Genomic DNA, 24,591 nt, shown 5'->3' on the forward strand with positions numbered 1-24,591 from the left:
GGCTCGTCAATGCAACCGCGTCGACCGAAAGGGAAAACTCGGTATCGCGAGTGAATCAAACCCGGCAGAGCGCTTGGCAGATGTATTCATTGTTATTACTGTCTCCACTGCATATGCTAAAGTGCAGCCTATTTCTGGCGAAATACTGGAGGTCTTGATTCTACAAACTCAAAACAATCCTTTGACTTCCACAATTTGGGTTGAGTAAGGAGTGAGGAAATACTACTTTTTTTCCTGTAGACTTTTAACACATGCTTGGCAAGCTTCCTGACAAGTTCAATGTCGGATTTTGATGTCAACTTATACTCACTAATAAACAGGTGGAGGTGGAAGCGATAGCAACTCCTGGGTTTTTCTGAAACTCTGCAATAGAGGTAATACGCATGATACAATGCAACTTTCAACAGCTGTTTAATTTCAATCCACTTTCTAACCAGCTTTCCCTTTTGTAATATCTTTACAATCTCTCTCTCTCTTAGAACCTCAATTTAAACTTAAAAAGAAAGTGAGATCCACCAATCAAGTGCCCTGTTAGCCTAGTTCCTCCTCCCAGCGTTTTTGTGTCAAACATTCAGGAGCACTGGCACCTTCTGAGAACTTTTGAAGGTGCTGCTTACCTGACTGCTGGCTTCCTGAAACTGTTGCATATTAGTGAAAGGAGAACGGAGAATTTTTGTTCACTCAAGATACAGTAGTTGTTGGGATGTGGAATACCCTGCCATAGATTTCCTCTTGTACTTCTTCCCTGGTCCACCATAGATTTAGTCTGATTGTTGTCCAGGTCTACTTTCTCCTGTTCCAGGCACAGTGGTCTTTTGCTATTGAAGAGGAAGTCTCTTTTACATCCCCTATTGATTTTGCAGTACATTAGGGACCTCAGAAGTCCTCTACTTTGGGTAAGACCCCTGTGGCTTCAGAAAATGATACAGGAGAAGAAAAGCTTAGGGCAGGAAAGGGGATTTTACAACTAATGATGGGCGCAAATACATTTCAAATAAAACTGATGGATAACATTTTGAAACTGCACGACAACTTCAAAGATGCACTATCAATTCTCTGGAGATAAGGCTTTGGCTGGTCAGGGTTGCAGTCTGATCTTCCTGATGATGATCTTCATTCAAAGCAAATCTTCCATGTCGGGCAAAAAAACATTTCTCTGGAACAAGTTGAGGAGGTTCCTTTCTGGATCTTCCCTGGATGTTTCAGATGATGAGATTCCATTCTGTCTGTTCAAGTGGGTGTTAAAGTCCCACAGCACTTTTCAAAAAGAGAAGGCAGTTTTTCCCAGTGTGTTGGCCTAATTCCTCCGATACAATTGGTCATTCACTTCATGACTGTTTGTGGGAGATTGCTGTATGCAAATTTAATGCTGTGTTCACCTACAAATAAATAGTCACTACACCTCACAATAAATCCTGTGAAAAATTTTCTGCAACTTTTCATCATGAATACTACTGTATTACTAGACATTCAAAGCTTATCTAGCATCATAGAGAGATGGGAGAAAAATTATAAAGCTAAATTATGCTCAATGTGCATTTAAAATGTCAGTGTGTGTCGCCTCTGCAATAGAAGTTCAAATCTTTAAATGAATGGTACTTCTAAGAGAAATCTTTAAGAAACATCACTCTAGTCACATAATGACTTAAAGTCAGAAAGATCTCTTAAGGGTCAGCAGTAGAGGAATGCTAAGAGGTGTCATGAAAAGAGTCAGCTGTTTCCATCCTTTTGCATGGTACCCTTAGCATTCCTTTACCTTTGACTCTCAGAGGCCATTTAAACATCCTGCTATGAAGTCATTACTAGAGTGAATTCAAAAGAACAGTTCTAGGTTACATAGGTCCTGAGAGTGCACCTAGTACATGTGCAGATTATGTCGTTTTGATAGCATCATGAATGTTTTATAAGTCAGTATTTTTATATATAATGAAAAGGTTTGACCTACTTCAATTGGCAGAAATGTTGGATTTAACTAACGTTGGACAACCGTGTATTACCGTGTATTGCTTTAGCCTAAAATAATAGGTCTGAACAGTACTCCAATTATAGTGAATATATATGGATCACTGACCCACCTTTATCTTGGTTTTCATCTTGAATTGTGATATACAAGAAAAATTAGCATTGATTAATGAACAATATTTTAATAAAGTCCTTATTAATTGTATATCATCTGCTTCCAGTTTTGGTTTTCTATTTTTGGTTGAGATACATAAGGTTCAATTGTAAAAACAGTTTATTTAAAAGGAGATCCTTAATTGTAAGTGTAAAAGAGAGTCCAGGATAAAGTTAGTGGACAGACACCAAATGTACTCACAAAGAGGATAAAAAAAGCTGCAAATAAGCAGAGACCTACTAAACTGTCGACTCTTCCTGCCACCACTGCAGAAGTAATGTTTCTAACCTTTATTTGCCCATAAGGTCATTTTTAGAGGTTCAACAAACATTTAATTTTCATTTTCAAAAGCTTTATTCTCACCCAGGATTAGTTTTCTTAAACGCTCACTAATGCAATAACCAGACTTGAGCGACTTGACATCTTGCAGTTTCTGGGATTATATATGCAGGAACAGTACATTAGCTCTAGCTGTCTTTGAAATTCACGGTAAAATAATCACCCAGTCAAATGCACAATGATTTTCAGTCTACTCTAGGGAGAAAAAGGGCTAGCACATAAAAAGGAGAAACCAAGAGTGTTATTTCCACCCACCTTCCTTAGCTATTTCAAAAGCTTTTATGAGAGTTTTGATTGCCTCTCTGCGTTTGTCACATTCAAGCATTTTGTCTGCTAGCAACGTGTAAATCCTCCAGAGATTCTCACAGGCCTGTGCGTAGTGACTACAGCCATCCTCATCCTGCCACGGCTTTTCCACAGAGAGTTGATAGAATGCCTCATAATGCTCAACAGCTTTATTCAGCTGACCTGCAACACCAAAGTCATTCACAAATGTTAGCTAGATTCAATGACAGATTGCAGCTTTCAAAGATGCTTTAATTCAGACTACCTAAAGCATGTGTAATTCAGGGGACTGAAATACAAATCAGAAAATATAAGCATCGATACGTTTGGTTATCGGCAACATGCTTTATTCAATTTATTGTAAGAAGCAATATTTCACTCATTTTTTTGTGAAACAAAACCCTTTCTTTTATTTGAAACCATTTACCGTAGCAAGATATTGGCAACATAGAGTATTACTCAATCATTCAGTGCAGAATTCAAAATGAATAGGCCTACTGACAAGTATAAAAGTGTTGTGTAACAACCAAAATTTTAAGCAATCCAAACCGCAAATACAATCATGGATCATTATATTTTAAGATTTAAACTATGCTTCTTTTGCTATTACATTTGATTTGAAATATATTTGTGACAACTTAATGTCTGCATTACATTTAAAGGTTGGTAAATCTGGTTGTAAAATGATGCATTGTCTTGAGAGACACTTTACCTTATTCAGAGGAAGATATGACAATGTCAATACCAGAACCACTCTTCTTGCTATTAGAAACATTTGCTTGATCTTTGTTTCAATAAAAAAACAAAGTAAAAATATGAGAACTATATTGAATCCTCTGTTTTATAATAGATAGTTTGCCCACAAAATACAGTCACTATACTTTACAGTAATCCTGTAAAGCACTCAGGCATGAAAGGTGCGATATCAACTGCAAGGATTATTTATTACTGTACATGATTGTCCAAAATTGTCTTGGAATCCAATCTCTGCAGTTGAGTTTATGGACCAGAAAACGAGCCCGTCTGCAAACTCCTCTGCCTTTCGCCCATAAAAAAAATACAGTCGCTATATTTTGCAGTATATCCGTAGAAGTGCTTTGAGAAATCTCAAAGACTTGATAAGGCGTTATATCAAATGCAAGGATTATTATATTTTATATAAATATATTCTTTTTTAAAATATTGTTTTAACTTGCACAATAATTCCACTGGAATATAATAGTCCTAATTTTCAAACAAGAATTCAATTATTCCTTTTTAGCATATTTTCAGCTCTCTCCGTTAATGATTGGATGACACACCTCAAACTTTTTATAAAATTTGTCAAGTGTTATTTCAGGGATGGGGAAAGAGTACAATGTTTGTAACAGTTTATGACTAGCTAATCTGTAATCAAAGCAAAGCTATCACACATTGATATTAAAAAGGTGAATGCCTGTGAAGATGCTTTTCAGATGATTTCAAAACTGTGAGGTGAGAAAAATCAAGAGAATCATTCCCAAGCTACAGTCTCTGATCGCTAGAAGCTGGTTCAAGAATAACACGGAGAGCAGTTCATATTCATTGTTTCAGGTACAGACAGTGCGTAATTCAAGGAAATTTGATGGTTTAAAGAGGACTCATATCCTCCCAAAAATTGCTAGAAAGACATTCAATGACTAGTGAGGTAGTCATTTACAAAACTTAGATAATTGGAGAAATTCAGTTGAAGATATTTTAAGGTACTGCAACAACAACAATTTGCATTTATATAGTGCCCTCCATGAAGGCATTGTCTCAGAACTACAGTTACTAGATAGTTTTTCCAGCTAAATTACATGGTGATAAGCTATGTAAAACATAAAAACAGTACACAAATACAAACTTTTAATCAAACCGTGTTACATAAAAAACTGTGCTGTGTACCTTAAAAACAAAACTTGCTATAATATATTATATATATATAGAGAGAGAAAGAGATAGAGAGAGAGAGGGAGACAGAGGGGGACATCTTTAAAAGAAAGAACACTTCAGTGAAAACTATGAAGAATAAAGAGCAGGACACTTCAATAAGAATGACAAAGTGGAACAGCGCAGAAGGAGAAGCAAGAGACAACACAGTGGAGATGAAAATCAGACTGGGAAGGGGTCATGGAATCCCATCCTCAAAGGAAATGAAGAGTTAAATATAAAATAGGGTTTTCGACCCTTGATGAAAAATGTTTCGCTCAAATGTAAAATGTTTGAACTAAATAAACTAAATGAATTAACTGAAACAGAACTAATTTACACATATTAGATAAGGGAATTAAATGGTACACGGCACACTTTTACAACATACTATATAATATTTTAAAGGAAAACACTAATGTATTTTTATTGTGAAATTCAACCTGCATTCCAAGATTTAACCGTCAGTGCTTTTGCTGACCATTGGAGTAATTTTAATTTGTTCCTTTTAAGACTCATTTATTCGTAAATAAAAAGGGCACATTTCTTTAGAGGAAGAATGTATTCATAAACAGTTTAATAATTCATGAAAAAATCTTTGATTAATCTTAACATGATAATAAAAAGTGCTTTTATTTGGCCGTTTGTACCTTCTTATCAAAATGTTCACTTGTTTCAAATTGCCAATATTATGATGCATCACAAGTACATAACCATAAAAGCATGTCTTTCCTCGAAAACAATGACAATTTCATTCTTAACATTCGCAGAAGCAGTTGGTAACATTTTCAGAACCTGTTAATACAATTGTCAATTTTTATTTCTTTTGATTCCTGTCAATTTCAGACAATTGGCTGTATAAGCAAATGATACAGCAATACAGTCTCATTGAGATCACATTCAGATCACGATGATTGCCAAGAAAATGTAATTTCCCATAATTTCTACTTACCTCTGGCCAAATCCAGTTTACATTGATAATACTAAATTACAATACTGACATATGAGTTTATCGTCCACATATGAAGCCTTATGCAAATCTTCTTACTTTGCAACCCAAGCTAATATCAATGTCAAAGGATGGAAGGTTCATTTAATTCTAAACTGCAATTCAGACAAGTAACTTGGCACTGTTAATACGTCATCGTGTTTTACACACTATGAATAGGCTTTAAGATCCTGAAAAGTGTAATGCTTTTCCATAGTGAGATGCAAACTTCTCTTCAGATAAGCATTTTCTAGGTGAAGAGAGATTTGCATGAGGCTTCTGCCACTTTCTATGCAGACAATAAATTTGGCATGTGTTAGGCTGGTAATTTCCTTTTATCAATATGAATTGGATTTGGTCAGTGATGTGAAGAAAACACGGGAGATTACAGTTGGTTGAGAATTATCCTGGTCTGAACGTGTGGTACAAACATCCATTATAAGTGAAAACTTAATGATTGTAGTGTGAAAAAAAACAAAGAGTAAATTTATCAATCTTGGTGATATGAGTTTAATGGGAAAATTAGTCTTATTATAATTTATCAATCAGCAGAGAATGCAGCACCCTCGCTGTCAGCAAATTTTCCAATTATTGGAGAATCTACACTAATTTTATATTAAATGATTTTTCCCTTTTGTTTTCCTGATCTCTAATCATCATACACAACTCCGGCTGCCCATGTCACAAGGAGAATTAAGTTTTCTTATAGTCATTGGTTTAAATGAAATTACTGCCGTCACCCCAAGAGTTCCTGAGCATGAATATTTAAATGCTTTAAAACAGTGAATTAACAATATTTTGTACTCATAATGACTTCCCAGTTAAAAAAAAATGAATGAAAAAGTATGACAGACTGGAGACAAGTTTGTAAAGATTAAAGTCAGGATTGCTAATCAGGAACACAATACATCATCAGATTGCCCTACAAAGAAGATCAGCATATTTCAGTAGCAACCAGAAGCATAATTTAACAGGATTATTTCAGGGAAGATAAGATTACACACCATCATCTCTATCCAGATTTTCTTTTGACATTGAAAACAAATGCTTCATTATAGAAATATTAAATATCCTAAGAGGATCTGAAATAAAGTCCTATATGCAGTATAATTTTGAATTGTTGGAAACATCTACAAATTATTGACACTGACGTGGGCAATGTTCTCCTGCCACAACAGCAACCACATAAATGTAATTCTCTCAGCTGCTATTTTGATGCACATTTTTGATTCCATGAATATTTTATGAAATGGCCCAAACTGAAGCCATATAACATTCCTGCATTACCGATGCCTACGCCCGTAAGCTATAAACATTAGAGACATGATTGAGTGCATTAAAATGAACTCATTCGGTAGTGCATTGATTACTTGATGGAAAAGACTTCCTCTGCTATGATAAAAAATATCAGTAGAAACTGCAATTTTGCATAAGAAGCGAGGCATCGATGTTGGCTAGCTAGTCTGTTTGAAAAAAAAGCAGTTCCTAGCTCCTTTAGACAGGTTGTACATTTAGACCTGGTCATAATTGCATGGGATGTTAATTAGGTCTGGAGATTGCTGCAGGTATTATTCAGGTAATTTGAAATGTCAGAAACTGTAGGATGCACTGACTTACCCGCTTTGCTTGGCTGTGGACTTCAGTAACACTGGGAATAGCTAATTATTTTTTCTCTTTAGCTGGCAGACTTCGCCAACAGAAATGTAGGAGAAATTACAGTACAATTTCAGCCGGCAATAATTTGTCTTAAAAAAATTCACTTGAAAAAGCAAACTTTACATACATAATACTCCTAATATTGGGACCGTACATCAAAGGCAGAGATGAGAACATATTTAAAAATCTAAGGGATACTACATAGAGAGATGCATGAAAAATAGTGTAATGCTTCAACAAATATTGATTTGTTATACAATTATTTGATTTGAAAGAGCATTGAAAATATCATGTCTATAATGTTAAAGAGAACCATTTGACCACAGGGATGTGCTATAATTACAGTTTTTTTGGTCCTGAACAAGGAGCTAGGCTTTGGTTCTGTACAAAAGCTCAAACAGAATTATTCTGAATACATGAATACTTTAACACAAGGCACTTCATTAAGTTTCAAACTTTCTGTCTCATTATGACCATACGTTTGGTCAAAGGAGATTTTGCGGTGCCTAAAAAATAGGGATCGATTTACATTGATTCTCAAGAACACTGTTTTATGCAATATACTGAGATGCTCAAGAAGGACCTTTCAGAATTTCCAAAATCATATATCCTGTTGAGTATTTCTACAAAATATAATTATATACCGTGAAACCTGTCTATAACGATCGCCTTTGGGACTGCCTTAAGACAGTCGCAATAGAGACGATATTCTCAAACAGGTAAAAAGAAGCATGGTTATCATGAATTGTGGCTTGCAGAGAAACATTATCCATTTTCGTATACACCGGTGATTTCTTTTTTTAAAAAAAATCAGTTCCAAAGTTGTAACTATCATAAAAAAATCTCATAAAGCTCAAATCTTTTAAAGATGCCAAAAATCGTTACCTCCAAATTACTAGCAAGACACAAAACTAACACTGTGATACGAAATTAGGTTAGTATTTTTATTGAATTAAGTTTTCTTTTTGATATGTCAAAACTCCTTATTGGCGGCTGCCAAGTATGAAACGTGTATGTATCACAAGGTTTCTAGTCTCCTGGAGGAAATCAAAAGCAAGCAGTCATTGAGCCCAAGCTTCCAGCTGGGGACTGAAGACTGAACAGACTTTTAACTATATTTTGTAGAAAATAACACTGGAGTATGGCAGAAGAATGCTTGTCTCAGCAATACACTCTCAGCCCAATTATTAAAATAAGTTGAACAGAAATGGGAGATGGGAGGGTCTAAAATCTGAGAAAGATAGTTATCATTTCTTGAAAACAAGTTTTAATGTGCAATTGAGGAGATATCAGTGACTTGCAGCTTGGAGGGACTGATGAGCTGATAGGCTAAAAGTGGAGCGAGATGATCAAGAATGAATGTCCCGGCTGTGTTTTCACAAATGTTCAACAAGTAAATATGTTGCTGTTCCTGCCAAAGACCCCAAGAACAATTATCCATGTTATTCACTCAATCAAGCTTATTTAATTTCCTTTGGAGGGTGAATAACAGTGGAAAATGAAACTTTGAAGTTTCTCTTTGATCCCAAAATTGTTTCAGTGTTATTTCTAGATATCACTCTACTTTATTTAATCCTAAACAGTTCTGTTTCATGTTTCCATTGAACCAGCAACAACTTGAGTTTATATAGCACCCTTCACAAAGGGTAACACCCAGTAGCATAGGAACTACATTGTTCCCTGCAAAATTTTCATTTTCTATTCCTTAAAATCTATACACATAGTTATCTAGCTCTCTTTTTAAAGTGGCCCACTGGCTAAATCTGTCAAGAACCATTTCTGCTTTTAAGAATTTCTCTTTTTCTTCCAATGAGGGATTTATTGAGCTAAAAATGTCAAGTTCTGAAAATTCTGACATTCCTTAAAAAGAGTCAGCTGCAGGGTATGGATAAAGGCCAGGTAAGTGGGACTATGTTCATCAAAAAGTACAGATGGCTGTGCTATTAAACTTGATATAATATATTGCAGAAGTACCATAACCCCTGCCCCCCCCCAGCCCTAGTAGAAAAAGTATGTTGACCAAAAGCTCAGTCAAAGAAATTTTTGTAAAATGTATCTTAAAAGTAGGTTGAGAAGGAACAAAGGTAAAGAGAGTTTTGAAAGGGTTTCAGAAAACAGGTTTTCTGCTCCTGATCACTCATGGGATCAGAGCCTGAGTTTGTAATAAACAGTTTACACTAAACATTGGGAGAAATGCTTTTTTACTGGAGAAACTCCAGTGGCAGCCCCACTATCAGATGCATCAATGAATTGCTCAACATTTTTAACATGTTTTGCAGATATTTATTTCTCGGTAAAACATAAGCCATTTAAAAACATATCAATCAAGACGAAACTGATCATGAAGTCACATCAATGATTTAGTTTTCTTAAAAAAATCCAATTCTCCTCAGCATTTGGAGCGATTTATCTTGTTGCACTATGAAGCACCACAGTACAATTCAAAGAGTTTTAAATAATCACAAATGCACTGATATAGAATAAAAATGTTGATGTTTCGCACATTTCTCAACTGTTACAAATGGTGTAGAGATGGAAGCATTCTGGCAGCCTGAAAACCTGAGAAATGTCAATGTGTATATTTCAAAGTCTGCATTTCATCAGAGTGTCACACCAGTTGATCAAAGGCCAATTTATCTTACCAGAGGAAAAAAAAGCTTTAGATAGTGTTTGTATTTATTGGTACAGATGAAAGTTTACAGTTGCACCACCACTGCGCTTAACGCTTAACTTATAAATCTTTAATTCATGCCACTTCAAAATAGTTAAGGGTAACATTTTGAGCTATCAACAGAACTATAGACAGTTGCATTGTTAGAGCCAAAATCTTGATGTAGTCTTTTTTCCCTGTGCTACACAAAAATGTCTCGCATAATAATAATGTCAGGAATATGGAAGTGTCACATCTTCTGTCTTCTAACATTGGTGCAAAACAGAAGAAAATTAATTGTCTAAACATCAACCCCAGTGTCTAGGATGTGTGTAAGATCTATTGCACTGAAGACGAGATGTTCAGATAGATTTTCCTCCGACTGGGATTCCAATTAATCTTTTTTTCTGCCAAAAATGTTCACTATAGAAGATCCATACAAGATTTTCTTTATAGCTCTCTTGTGAAAGTTAAATGCAGACATATAATGGTACAGAATAACTGACAATTCAATTTCTTTACACTTTCTATAGTATCTGATTTCATCAACAAGTCATTTTTGAATCATTACTGCTTCATAAGTAAAAAGCCATCTTTGACTTATTTGCACAGTAGCTTTCAAAAGTTCTCAATACGTAAATACAAACTTGTTGCACACAAGAAGAAACATTAAATCATCAATTTTCAAAATAGTTTTAATTGAAGTTGAAATAAACTACTACTTCCTCCTGATCAGAACCCATACTATAATTGTTTTCCATTCCATCAGTTGTGTTGAAGTTTATAAGTTATGTATCAGTGGATCATAGAAAACAAGAATTAATCAGGACTGTATAATTCATATGTACCACAATCAATGTGAAGTGATATTGGCTGTATGGACAAATCATCCTTGCCCTTACAAATAGGAAAACAACTCAAAGCACAACTCAAAGAGAAACTAGGAGTCTAACTTGGGAGATAGATTGGTGGGGTAGGAAGGAGCTGACCAAAAACACAATCAAAATTAGGCTTTTAAAAAGTACAGTGGGAGGGTTTGAGGTGGGAGTTCCAGAGAACAAAGTTAAAGTTGCTGAAAGCTTTTGCCTTTCAGGACCTCCATGTAGGAAACTGGATTTACGTCACAAAGCACTTTTTCCAGCATAAGACTCCAGGAACCAGGCCTATTTGCTTCTCATGTAGCATTCCAAGCTCAGCATCTGGAAGCCCTCAGTGAATAATCGATAATCTCTCCCTTTTTTAAGAAACTCAGGGAAATGATAAGCATTTATTGGTATTATTGACATTACCCATTTTAGCACACATTGGCAAAGTCACTACACTTAGTTTTGTGGAACTTCTTACGACTGGCCTTGTATTTTGATACTTAATCCCTCAAGATAAAAACAATAATAAACTGATCACTTCAATCCACGACTGCTGTGCGCAATTGGCTGTTGCGTTTCGCCCACAAATATACAGTCAATTCATTTTATAGTATATTCTGTGAAGCGCTTTGAGACGTCTAGAAGACGTGAAAAGCGCTATATCAAACGCAAGGATTATTATTATTATTTATCATGCAACCTTAGTAAAAATTGATTTACCTTTCTCTTCATAAGCCAAGCCCAGGTTTGCATTTGCTTCAGCTTCTTTTTGTCTTTCATCTGATGAAATCATGGCAGTGGTTTTGAGGCAGGTTTCAAAGAAGTAATCTGAAAGCAGTTTATCCTCTGTTCCTTTAAAGTAACATGCCAGTGAAAGTTGGCTATTATAGACTTCCTCATACAGCCCTTTTAGGAAAAACACACAAAAAAAACTTTGATCAGATCTATCCAAGCTACATCAGGTATGAGGTTTTATTCCTATGAATTATTAAGTAATACAAGAAAAAAAGGAGATGCCGTTTACATCAATAGCAAATGAAAATAATTCATTTGTAATGCTCATTAGTATAAATTGAAAAAATATTAGTAATATTAAGAAGGGAATCAAAAATAAATTCAGCTTTTCAAAAGTAAATTTGATTACCTTGTTTTTTGTGGGGATTTGTATCTAACATACATGAAGGAGAAGGGAACAAAGGGGTAGAGGAGAGGGATTAGGAGGGTTGGAGGCTTGTGTGGAATATAAACACCGGTGCAAACAATGTGTACCGAAAAGCCGGTTTCCCGTACCATACCACTTTATGGAACTCTATGCTACATTGTTGATATTTATTTTAAAAAGGTTTAATAAATCATTAATAATATTATCCTTGCCCAGTTCCACTGGCTCCCCATCCCTCAGCAGTCTGAGCAGTTGGCCACACCCTCCCCAGCCCCACACTCAGCTTGGAAGCAAATCTTAAAACTATCCAGTGACTTGGGATGTCTTCCCAATCTGGAAGAAGGTATACATAAATGTAAATTTGTATTGTATTATTGTGTAGTATCTTTATTTTTGGTATTAATTGAATTATAGTTAATTTAAGATTAACTGTAGCATCAGATTCTCGCTGTCTGCTAACTTGGTTTACCTTCTCACGTGCAAAAAAAAATCATTTACACATTTGATTGTTTCTCAGGATACTGCAACGTAGCATCATGAAATAACTGTAGTTTCAATATATTCTTGCTAAGATGTCTATGCACAAGATCATGCAGCTATTGTCACATATTGTATGTGACGCTATACATTTATAAACTGCAAGCTAGCTAACCCATACTGTAAATATGAAATGAATAAGATCTCTCAGAAGGTTTCAGAGATGTAAACCCTTTTTATCCTTATTCATTTTATTAATGATACAGAATGGAAGTCATGAAAATGCATAGGTAAAATGTCCATATCTCAAAAAACACATTCAGGTACCCTACACTATATCATATTTACGAGCTTTGTGGAGTGAAGCTTTTAGGTGCAAATTTTCAGAATGTAGGAAATTGTTACTGGAAACAATCTTCATTTGCTCCCTCCTCCCACTCCCCCTCAAAGTCACTGCCATTGCGAATGGCATGATTTCCCTCACCTACCTGCTCTCTGGGCGGCCTCCGCCCTGGTCAGGAAACACTGAAGCTTATCCAGCTTCTCATGCTGCTCCTCCAGAGTCTTCTGTTGCCATATGTCTGACCCGGGCCCTTCAGCCTCCCTAAAGGCATTCAACTTGTGGATCAGAGCAGAGAGCTCTGAAAAGGACCTGTGATAACCCTCCCGCAGCATGTCTAAGCAGATGTTGTGTTTGTACGAATTCCTATAACTGGGAATATGAATACGAAAAGCATGTTCAAAGGTTACTTCACTTGAACTGCAGCAGAGTTTTTCTTTATATACTGTACCTTTATCTGCTTTCTAGCTATCCAGTCCCCTGCCCCTTCAGAAACGATCATTTACTTCAATCTCAGCATTTTAACATGTGCCTTACAACAATTTTGTACATTTTAGACAATGGCTCTCTATATATATATCTATATATACATATATATCTACTTCCCCTCTCCTCCTACTTATAACTATAAAAGTAGGTTATGAATATTAAAATACATAGTCATGCTAAAATTTATATTTTTGAAAAGCTGCAAATAAAACTAGTTCATTTTCCCACTGATTTAGTCTGCTCACCCAGATGTGCAGGTAAAGTGGAGTTACATTTTGTAGTCACTTACTGCTCTGTGATGTCGGCCACAGAGTGCAGAGCATCAATCATCTTTGCATCTACATTTTTTTTCATCTGATTCACCAGTAAAAGGTGGTAATATCATTGATTAAGCTCATGCTTCCTGCACATCCTAATTCCTATCCAAATGCACTTTACATTTATGCTGTTGGGATCTGTATTTTCAAAGTACAGTAAAATTTGATTTTTCCTTCATAATTGTCTATTTGAAAACTATGGCAATTCATTGCATTTGAATAAATGAAAAGTTAAAATCTCTAATACAGTGATGACAAACCTTTTTAAGCTTGTGCTCATACGTTTAAGCACTGCAAGTCGCAGTTATTGTGCCACAATGTTGAAAAAATGTCAAAGTTAATATTGCTTTCTTAAAAAATAAACTTACCAGCTCGACTAGGGCAGTGATACACTTCTAAAGCTGGGATCTCAACTTTCTCAGAGAGCACTCTCCCAGGATGATGTTTTTTTTTAAACTCACAGGCACATTTTAGGAACATAGGAACAGGAATATGCCATTTAGCCCCTCGAGCCTGTTTTGCCATTCTGTTAGATCATGGCATTTTAGTTGCTGTTCAAGTGGGTAATAAGGATTTCCCTTAAGATACACCTGGAAGTTGTGCCTCCCAATGTGCCAATGGAATTGGATTCATTTGCCACGTTAGGAACATGTGCTGTACAGGTTGCTGTTACGAATATCAATGCAATGACTCCATTATGTTCAATAGGACTGGAAAGGTTTCCACCTGCCACAAACAACTCCTTGAACTTTAGCCATGAATAAGGGAATCTTTAAAATTAATAAAATACATTTTAATGTAGGCAAAGTTGGATGACTGACCTTTGAAAGGCCACAGAGGTTTAGACAGCAAAGAAGCAATGAAAGACTGGAAACAGGATAAATAACTTTCCGTTACACTGACTCTGAGTTGTTCTGTTTACCAAACCAAGTGGAATTGTTCAGCCTTATAGCATATAACACATGTTTAAAGTCTCTTTAGAGCCAACTTTATTTTCTATTTCTTCCCATGTATTAGGAAGCATCCCTTTGATTTTGCTACCTCATAACAAACATGATCGTAAAGAAACTCGAAAATAAATCACTAAAGAAGCATTTCCTGTAAATAAACAACATTTAACAGCCCATTTAAATGGAAAAGTTACTATGCCATCTCCATGAACAGACTTAAGAAAACCATGTCAGTGCAATACAGTTTGTGAAATTCCAGTTTGAAGGCATTTCCCAAATTGTGCAGTGAGCACTAGGATCAGCCACTGGATACAATCCTGTTTCTCCTCACAATATAATGCGATCAATGATTTTTGAGGGGGAATTTGATGAAGTCATACTGAGACATTGGGTAAAATTGTTTTTCTATAGCTTACAAATGCTGTCTAAATACTTTATGGATATATTATTTTCTCTCATGAAACCACAGGAAAAACATGACCTCAACAACGACTGGGACAATATTAATTTATAATGCTTACTTATTATTAAGGCCATTATTGATAAGACTATTAACAACATTCATACATTATGCATACTTAATATTATTAAAATATATTTTATTGTGAAGTGGATAATAGTGTTACTTGAAGGCTACTTTGCCAATTCTATGATTGTCTGACAGTATGATAGATTGCTCCTAACAGCTCACATTGAACACACAAGACATATACTGCATGCCGAGCTGATACTTATAAACAATTATGCATCTTTTATCATTAACAGGAGCAGCAAAGCAATTTCAAATAGCATTGATTTTAGTTAAAACTACTTGCGTTTACATGAAACAATCAGTACATATACTGTACATTATTCTGCCTGTTCTCACCTTTAAGGTTCTTATTGCTATGGTTTGTCCTCTAGAAAGTACCGAAACAAGTCCTGAAAGGACAATGGTACTGAACAATATTTTCCTGAAATAGATACTGCTATAAGGTAGGACTTTGAGACCTGACAGCTCTCCTCTCTCCTGAGTTCAAGTAGTCAGCCAATGTCTACTGCTTCATTTAACACATGTTAAAACTTACCCAAACTTCTAGACAAGTTTTAATTGCCAGTCAATGCTGGGATTTGAATGTGCAATCGCCTGGTTGAAAATGTAGCTCTGGAATACATGAAATATGAATCCCAAAAACTTCAATTCTGGTACTTCACTTTAGGGACTGGATAGTCCTGAGAGTTAATTCAATATTGCTGGCTCAATTTTCTTAGTGAACAACATAACTATTTTCAAACTGAAGATAGTTATGTATACCCCAGATCTAACCTAATTTCAATTACAGTTTACAATTACAAAAATTATATAATTTAATCTTTGTTAACAGAGTAGGGAAACAGACAATTTGCAAAACTTAGCTAAGCTTTGAAAAGTGATATCCTCTTCCAGGAAGGAAAATCTCCTCGAATAACTCTAAGTCAACACTCCTTGGTATGGTGATTGCAGCATTTGGCCATTTATGCACACATCAATGTTAATCTTGACTTCCATACCAGCATGTATAACCACACTGATTCTTTCAATGGCAGCAATGGAAGGAATAGATTGAGTTGAAAAGTTACAGAAGCACTGGACATCTGTTGTAACATGGAAGGGAAAGCAAGAGCACAGGAATGCTCTTCACCTGTGGCACTACGTGCATCCTCAAAAACACAAAGATGTTTTCAGCAGCATTTGGGGTTTTGATAGAAATGCATGTAGGAAAACTTCTCAAACAACTTTTAATATTGCTTCCAGGAAACAAAGATTTAATCCAAAAGTGACAACACTCACTTTGATCCTTCTCAGATATTTGGTGAAAGCATCGCTTAACTATAATTTCTCCATTCTTCAGCCCCTGTAAGCACCCGAGAACTAATTACAAGTGTGTGGAACAAATAGAAGATAGCAACACGTTACTGGAATGCAACCGTGCGCAGATCTGTACAGTTTCAAGTCTGAACTGTAAATAAATCAGATTATAATATATGTATAGTATGGTGGCAAATTAAATAAAATTTATCATTAACATGTATACATTTATTTCAAATTGAAGTGCCAAAGCTCTTGTACATCTTTGTTCAACCGTGAAACAGTGCATTTTTACCTTGGAGTGAAGAAAGCATTTTAGTATGTCATAGTATCTGATACGCTTTCCTTAATGGCAAAAGACTTATTGGTTGTCCCATTTTGCTCATTCACACTTTCACCACTCCATTGCTAACACATGTATACCAAATGAATTGTATAGAAATTCTGAACAGCATTAGATTGTATCTCCGTTCGTGAATTTCTGAAGTAACTGCTGACAGACAGACAATAAGTTGCCTTTCTCCTCATATTCCTTCTTCTATATCTTTGTATCTTTCCGGCTTTCAGTGAAATTATACTTCTATCTTTCTACAGATCTCATTTACAATTGCAAATTGCAAAAAATAGACGTAGATCTGTTTATCCCCTCTATTTCTGCTCTTTTTCACATTTGAAGCTTTTTCTTGTTACATTTAATATTGTTTCTGAGTTCTTGGCCTTTCACGTAAGTAAACCATGACCTCACTTTTTTTTGCTTTTAGTCAGTTTCTGTTGCCTACCTTTTCGTTTTTGAACCTCTGCTTTTTAACTTCCACTATTAGACACAAGACTTCTGTTTGAACCACTTTTTCTTCTGTTTTTCATTCTGAACTGAGCACTTCCACTCTTGTCTCTACCACACAGCTTCTCTGCATCTGCTCTCTTGGTCAGGTTAACAGTGGGGCACATCAGCCCTATTCTGAACTGCAGCACATCAGTGTCAGAATTTATCAACCTTCTCTGCTCCTTTCTCCTTCACAATTTCACTTCCAATTTCTTAATATTGCAAGTTAGCAGATCTTTGTATTTTAAAATTTATTTTAACCAGTAGAGGGCAGTATTATCTGCCCAGTTACTCAAAGAAATACAAATAAAAATGATCAACTGCAGCAACAATCATTTCCACACCTGTAACGGGTAATATGGCTCCTCCTCATCCTACTTGTGTACGCACTGGACCTACCATTGATTGTTTAGATCTAAAGGAGAATGCTCTGGTAAATAAGGATGAGGAGGACTGATGAAGAGGAGATGGAAAAGATTGAAGACTGAGTAAAAGGACACAGAATAGACCAAATCAGAGGAAACTACCTGATCAACAAAATAAAGATTTCAGAAAACCCTAGACAGCAAGACCTTTAGAAAAGCAAACATTAGGGATATGAAGGATGACCTTAGTGCCATAGACAGAGGTACTACTGAAGAATAAATTAGTTGAGAATAAATGGACAGATTAAGAGAAAATAAAGAAAAATATTTTGGGGAGAAAGTAATGGATGACCAATGGGCTGAACATAAAGACTACACAGATACAAGAAGAGGTGAACAAAGATATGAGGGGAGTCTAGAAAAAAAATGTATAAGGTCAGAGCAGCAGATGAAAAACATAATGCTGAATACTTTTGCCAATAATATAAAAAAGGTAATCAGGGAAGGAGTTAAAACTCTAGAGGTTACAAACAAGGTTGAAAAAAAAGGACCAACAGGTTACAGCAAATATATGAAATTACGTCTTTCAGGAGATTTTTTTAAAATCATGCTGTCAAACATAATATGTATTGTTTGAGCTCCAGGACTTTGACATCAGTGAGGCTGGGGTTCTAGTTAGGTTCAACAGGCTGAAACCAACAAAACTCCTTCGGACTGATGAATTGTATCCCTGGGACGGATGAACTGTACCCCAGGGTACTTAGGGAGACAAGGCAGGTGATTTATAAAGCACTGACAGACATCACGAAGAAGTCAATCACCACTTGGTGAGGTTCCAACGGACTGGAGGCAAACAAATGCGTTTCCCATATTCAATGTTGACAGAGCCTTACCTGCCATCAATAGACCCATTCGCCTGATCTCAATTGGAAAACTAATGGAATCAGTCATGACAAGTTAAACAGATTATCCTTATAAAAATAATAAATGACAGCCAACATTGCTTTAGAAAGGCTGGATCTCATCTGAACAGCCTCATAGAAATTTTCTAAAGAGCTCACACAGGGCAATTTGACCCTAGGAGGTCATTAACATAAGAGTACTATGTAGTGTAATGCAGAGGAGAGTAACAGCATTGATCCTCATTGCTGGGAGTGATGAGTTATGAGGAATGATTAGATAAATTAAACCCAGAATAATACTTTGATACACCAAGAAAACAAGACAAGAGGGCACTGGATCAAGGTTGCGAAGTAAGGGCCTTTACAGTTGGTCTTTATACACAAAATAACCTCCCTTATTTTAGGGTTTTAGAGGTATATGTTTGTGACCAAAAATTGGAGAAAATCAAGGGGAAAAAATTGTAAATGTCAGTGAAAACTGGTAAAAAAAAATATCTGCCACTGATTTATATTTTCTGTCCACATTAAAGGTAAGCAAAGAACATCACAATTTGAGCACTACAAACAGCTGCTTCACTCTGAGATTGCTGGCAACAAATGTGAGAGGCTCTGTACAAGATGCAGAGATCAGCGGGCAGTGCGCAATCTGTGCAGCCCCAGAAGCTCCCCAAGAAGTAAACTTGTATTCTACCCATTAATTCCCAGCTTCCCCAACTTTTTACCTCGCAGTGATTCCACCTACACGATTCATTTTCGACCTAATTTTGTCCTCCAGGAGTCCATCCAATCCATGGCAACTGTTTGGAACCCGTATCAGGTATTTGGCTTCCGTGCAATCCGTGGCCAGTATATGGTGACGATGCGAATCGTCTGGAATCTCTGCCACCCACGCATGGCGCCTGGAGTCCTTGCGAGGCTTCTGGCATCCTTGAATTTTTTGTGAGGCATTTGTTCGTGTAAGGTGTCTGGCGTTCATGCTATTTTCATAAGATGGCTTGGGTCCATGCTTGGCAGCTGGAGTCCGTACAGTCTCCACCCTTGCAGTCTGCACCAGAGGTTTATAGGCTGAGCGGTTCTTGTAAAACCCACGCGCGATGTCTGCAGTCAATGCCATACTCCTGGAGTCCGCACAGTCTACACGATGGGTCTGGAGTCTTCGCAAGGCAACAGTTTCAACTACACTGCTGGGGTCTGGGCTCCGTACTAGTTGTTTGGAGGCCGCTCAGACAGGCTGAGGATCCTGGAGTCCGTGCAAAGAGCTGAACCTAAACAGTTACTTTCGGATGCTCCGACACAGCAACATAAGAGAACACGAGTTTAGGATTGCAAAGACCAATGTCAGGACACAAAACAGAAAGTTTCCCTTTACTGTGAGGTTAATTCCCAACTGGAACAGGTTACTATTACGGGTGGATGAGACCAGGACATTGGGGCAGCATCGGAAAAGGAGGAGGCCATTCAACCCCTCGAATTTTATGAGATCATTTCATGTTCTGCTATTTTATTGGGGGGGTTAGAGCACAAGAGCCCATTTTTTGGAAGGATGAGATCATATATAGGCAAAAGACCCCTTCTTCATCCAATCTTGTGATCCTGGGCGGAGTAACCGAAGACCACATTCTGTTGCAAGCAAAAGAGCGCAATAATGTCTGGCAATGGGATGGGTGGTGGGGGGGGTATTAGCCTGAGCTTCACAGAAGTAAATACTCTCATCTATCTACAAAAAAAAATCAGTCTTCAGGGGCGCAAACAAAAATATCAAACAAACGAGATGGTATTGCTTCAGCAGATGAGACAAACGAAATCAGTAAAGATGCAGCCTGTGTGTGTGTGTGTGTGTGTGAGTGTGTGAGTGAGTGAGTGTGAGTGAGTGTGCGTGTGTGTTCATGAGTGAGACCGAGTGAGTGTGTAAGTCAGTGTGTGAGTGGGTGTGAGAGTGAGTGAGTGTGTGAGTGTGTGAGTGTGTGTGTGAGTGTGTGAGTGAGTGTGAGTGAGTGTGTGAGTGTGAGTGAGTGTGTGAGTGAGAGTGTGAGTGAGTGTGAGTGTGTGAGTGAGAGAGTGTGAGTGTGTGAGAGAGTGTGTGTGAGTGAGAGAGTGTGAGTGAGTGTGAGTGAGTGTGTGTGTGTGAGAGTGAGTGTGAGAGTGTGTGAGTGAGTGTGTGAGAGTGTGAGTGAGTGTGTGAGTGAGAGAGTGTGAGTGAGTGTGTGAGTGAGAGTGTGTGAGTGAGTGTGTGAGTGAGTGTGTGTGAGAGTGTGTGAGTGAGAGAGTGTGAGTGTGAGTGTGTGAGTGAGAGTGAGTGAGTGTGTGAGTGAGTGAGTGAGTGCGTGTGTGAGAGTGAGTGAGTGTGAGAGTGTGTGAGAGAGTGTGAGTGAGTGTGAGTGAGAGTGTGTGTGTGAGTGAGTGTGTGAGTGAGTGAGTGTGTGAGTGAGAGAGTGTGAGAGAGTGTGTGTGAGTGAGAGTGTGTGAGTGAGTGTGTGAGTGTGTGAGTGAGTGTGAGAGTGAGTGAGTGTGTGTGTGTGAGTGTGTGAGTGAGTGAGTGAGTGTGAGTGTGAGAGTCAGTGAGTGTGTGAGTGAGTGTGTACACGGGTATACACAAAAAGACAAGTCAACCACAGGACATCTACCTGTAAAGCAGTCACTGGCTCCGGCCCCGGGAGGGAGGGAGGGAGGGGGAGGGAGCACAGACCCTGGTGATGGAGCAGTGCTTTCTCCCTGACGGTGCGGCACAGGCGCGACTTTTGAATTAATTGCAGCCGCTGTGCAGTTAGGACCCCCCTCCCCCTCCCCCCCCGGGGGGGCGGTGCGGGGACAGGGCGGGGACGGGGCGAGGCCGCGCCGCGGGACCAGTGGCCATCCCCGCAGGTGCGTTTGAATGTCGCGCCGAGGGCAGAGCTCGAGGCACAAACCCGACTTCTCATTGCTCTACTGTTACTGTTTAAACACATCTGTACCTTAAACACCACCCGCACTGGGCCTCTCCCCCACTCACTGGGCCTCTCCCCCACACACTGGGCCTCTCCCCCCACACACTGGGCCTCTCCCCCCACACACTGGGCCTCTCCCCCACACACACTGGGCCTCTCCCCCACACACTGGGCCTCTCCCCCCACACACTGGGCCTCTCCCCCCACACACTGGGCCTCTCCCCCCACACTGGGCCTCTCCCCCACACACTGGGCCTCTCCCCCCACACACTGGGCCTCTCCCCCACACACTGGGCCTCTCCCCCCACTCCCCACACACTGGGCCTCTCCCCCCACCCCCCACACACTGGGCCTCTCCCCCCACACACTGGGCCTCTCCCCCCACACACTGGGCCTCTCCCCCCCCCCCCACACACTGGGCCTCTCCCCCCCCCACACACTGGGCCTCTCCCCCCCCACACTGGGCCTCTCCCCCCACACACTGGGCCTCTCCCCCCACACACTGGGCCTCTCCCCCACACACTGGGCCTCTCCCCCACACACTGGGCCTCTCCCCCCCACCCCCCCCCCCACTGGGCCTCCCCCACACACTGGGCCTCTCCCCCACACACTGGGCCTCTCCCCCCACCCCCCACACACTGGGCCTCTCCCCCCACACACTGGGCCTCTCCCCCACACACTGGGCCTCTCCCCCACACACTGGGCCTCTCCCCCCCACACTGGGCCTCTCCCCCCACACTGGCCTCTCCCCCCCCCCCACTGGGCCTCTCCCCCCCCCACTGGGCCTCTCCCCCCCACTGGGCCTCTCCCCCCCACACTGGGCCTCTCCCCCCCCACACACTGGGCCTCTCCCCCCACACACTGGGCCTCTCCCCCCACACACTGGGCCTCTCCCCCACACACTGGCCTCTCCCCCACACACTGGGCCTCTCCCCCCCCACCCCCCCCCCACTGGGCCTCTCCCCCCCCCCACTGGGCCTCTCCCCCCACACACTGGGCCTCTCCCCCCACACACTGGGCCTCTCCCCCCACACACTGGGCCTCTCCCCCACACACTGGCCCTCCCCCACACACTGGGCCTCTCCCCCCCCACACACTGGGCCTCTCCCCCCACACACACTGGGCCTCTCCCCCCACACACTGGGCCTCTCCCCCCACACACTGGGCCTCTCCCCCCCCCCCCACTGGGCCTCTCCCCCCACACACACTGGGCCTCTCCCCCACACACTGGGCCTCTCCCCCCCACACACTGGGCCTCTCCCCCCACACACTGGGCCTCTCCCCCACCCCCACACACTGGGCCTCTCCCCCCACACACACTGGGCCTCTCCCCCACACACTGGGCCTCTCCCCCACACACTGGGCCTCTCCCCCCACACACTGGGCCTCTCCCCCACCCGCACTGGGCCTCTCCCCCCACACACTGGGCCTCTCCCCCACACACTGGGCCTCTACCCCCCCCCACACACTGGGCCTCTACCCCCACCCGCACTGGGCCTCTCCCCCACACACTGGCCTCTACCCACACCCCCCCCCCCCACACACACTGGGCCTCTCCCCCACACACTGGGCCTCTCCCCCCCCCGCACTGGGCCTCTCCCCCCACACACTGGGCCTCTCCCCCCACCCCCACACACTGGGCCTCTCCCCCACACACTGGGCCTCTCCCCCCACAGACTGGGCCTCTCCCCCCACACACTGGGCCTCTACCCCACCCCACACACACTGGGCCTCTACCCCACCCCACACACACTGGGCCTTTACCCCCACACACTGGGCCTCTCCCCCACACACTGGGCCTCTACCACCCACACACACTGGGCCTCTCCCACACACACTGGGCCTCTCCCCCCACACACTGGGCCTCTACCCCCACCCCCACACATACTGGCCTCTCCCCCCACACACTGGGCCTCTCCCCCCACAGACTGGGCCTCTCCCCCCACACACTGGGCCTCTACCCCACCCCCCACACACTGGGCCTCTACCCCCACACACTGGGCCTCTCCCCCCACCCCCACACACTGGGCCTCTACCCCACCCCACACACACTGGGCCTCTATCCCCACACACTGGGCCTCTCCCCCCCACACACTGGCCTACCCCACCCCACACACTGGGCCTTTACCCCCACACACTGGGCCTCTCCCCCACACACTGGGCCTCTACCCCACCCCACACACACTGGGCCTCTACCCCCACACACTGGGCCTCTCCCCCCACCCCCCACACACTGGGCCTCTACCCCCACACACTGGGCCTCTACCCCCACACACTGGGCCTCTACCCCCCCCCCCCCACACACACTGGGCCTCTACCCCCCCCCCCCCACACTGGGCCTCTACCCCCCACACACACTGGGCCTCTACCCCCACACACTGGGCCTCTACACCCCCCCCCCCCCGCACTGGGCCTCTACCCCCACACACTGGGCCTCTACCCCACACACACTGGGCCGCTACCCCCACACACTGGGCCTCTCCCCCCACCCCCCACACACTGGGCCTCTCCCCCCCACACACACTGGGCCTCTCCCCCAACACACTGGGCCCTCTCCCCCCACACACGGGCCTTTACCCCCACACACTGGGCCTCTCCCCCACACACACTGGGCCTCTACCCCACACACTGGGCCCTCTCCCCCACACACTGGGCCTCTACCCCACCCCACACACACTGGGCCTCTCCCCCCACACACTGGGCCTCTCCCCCCACACACTGGGCCTCTACCCCACCCCACACACACTGGGCCTCTCCCCCACACACTGGGCCTCTCCCCCCACAGACTGGGCCTCTACCCCCCCACACAACTGGGCCTCTACCCCACCCCCCACACACTGGGCCGCTATCCCCACACACTGGGCCTCTCCCCCCACACACTGGGCCTCTACCCCAACCCCCCCCACACACTGGGCCTTTACCCCCACACACTGGGCCTCTCCCCCCACACACTGGGCCTCTACCCCACCCCACACACACTGGGCCTCTACCCCCACACACTGGGCCTCTCCCCCACCCCCCACACACTGGGCCTCTACCCCCCACACACTGGGCCTCTACCCCCCCACACACTGGGCCTCTACCCCACCCCCCCCCCACACACACTGGGCCTCTACCCCCCCACACTGGCCTCTACCCCCACACACACTGGGCCTCTACCCCCACACACTGGGCCTCTACACCCC

At 41.7% G+C, this 24,591-nt stretch overlaps 1 protein-coding gene across 1 annotated transcript in view; it reads right to left on the bottom strand.

Annotated features, from left to right (window-relative positions):
• ttc29 (tetratricopeptide repeat domain 29) overlaps window positions 1-19,731 on the bottom strand; it is a 110,107-nt gene extending 90,376 nt beyond the window's left edge. The window contains exons 1-4 of the mRNA XM_007899158.2: window positions 19,205-19,731; window positions 12,957-13,180; window positions 11,550-11,735; window positions 2,711-2,923 (exon numbers count right to left, since the gene is read on the bottom strand). Coding sequence (XP_007897349.1) covers window positions 2,711-2,923; window positions 11,550-11,735; window positions 12,957-13,180; window positions 19,205-19,596 — 1,015 coding nt within the window. The 5' untranslated portion in view covers window positions 19,597-19,731. The remainder of the gene's footprint in view (window positions 1-2,710; window positions 2,924-11,549; window positions 11,736-12,956; window positions 13,181-19,204) is intronic.
• Between the last annotated feature and the right edge of the window lie 4,860 nt (window positions 19,732-24,591).

This window comes from Callorhinchus milii, unplaced genomic scaffold (genome assembly GCF_018977255.1).
Source record: "Callorhinchus milii isolate IMCB2004 unplaced genomic scaffold, IMCB_Cmil_1.0 Scaffold1, whole genome shotgun sequence".
Taxonomy (NCBI): domain Eukaryota; kingdom Metazoa; phylum Chordata; class Chondrichthyes; order Chimaeriformes; family Callorhinchidae; genus Callorhinchus; species Callorhinchus milii.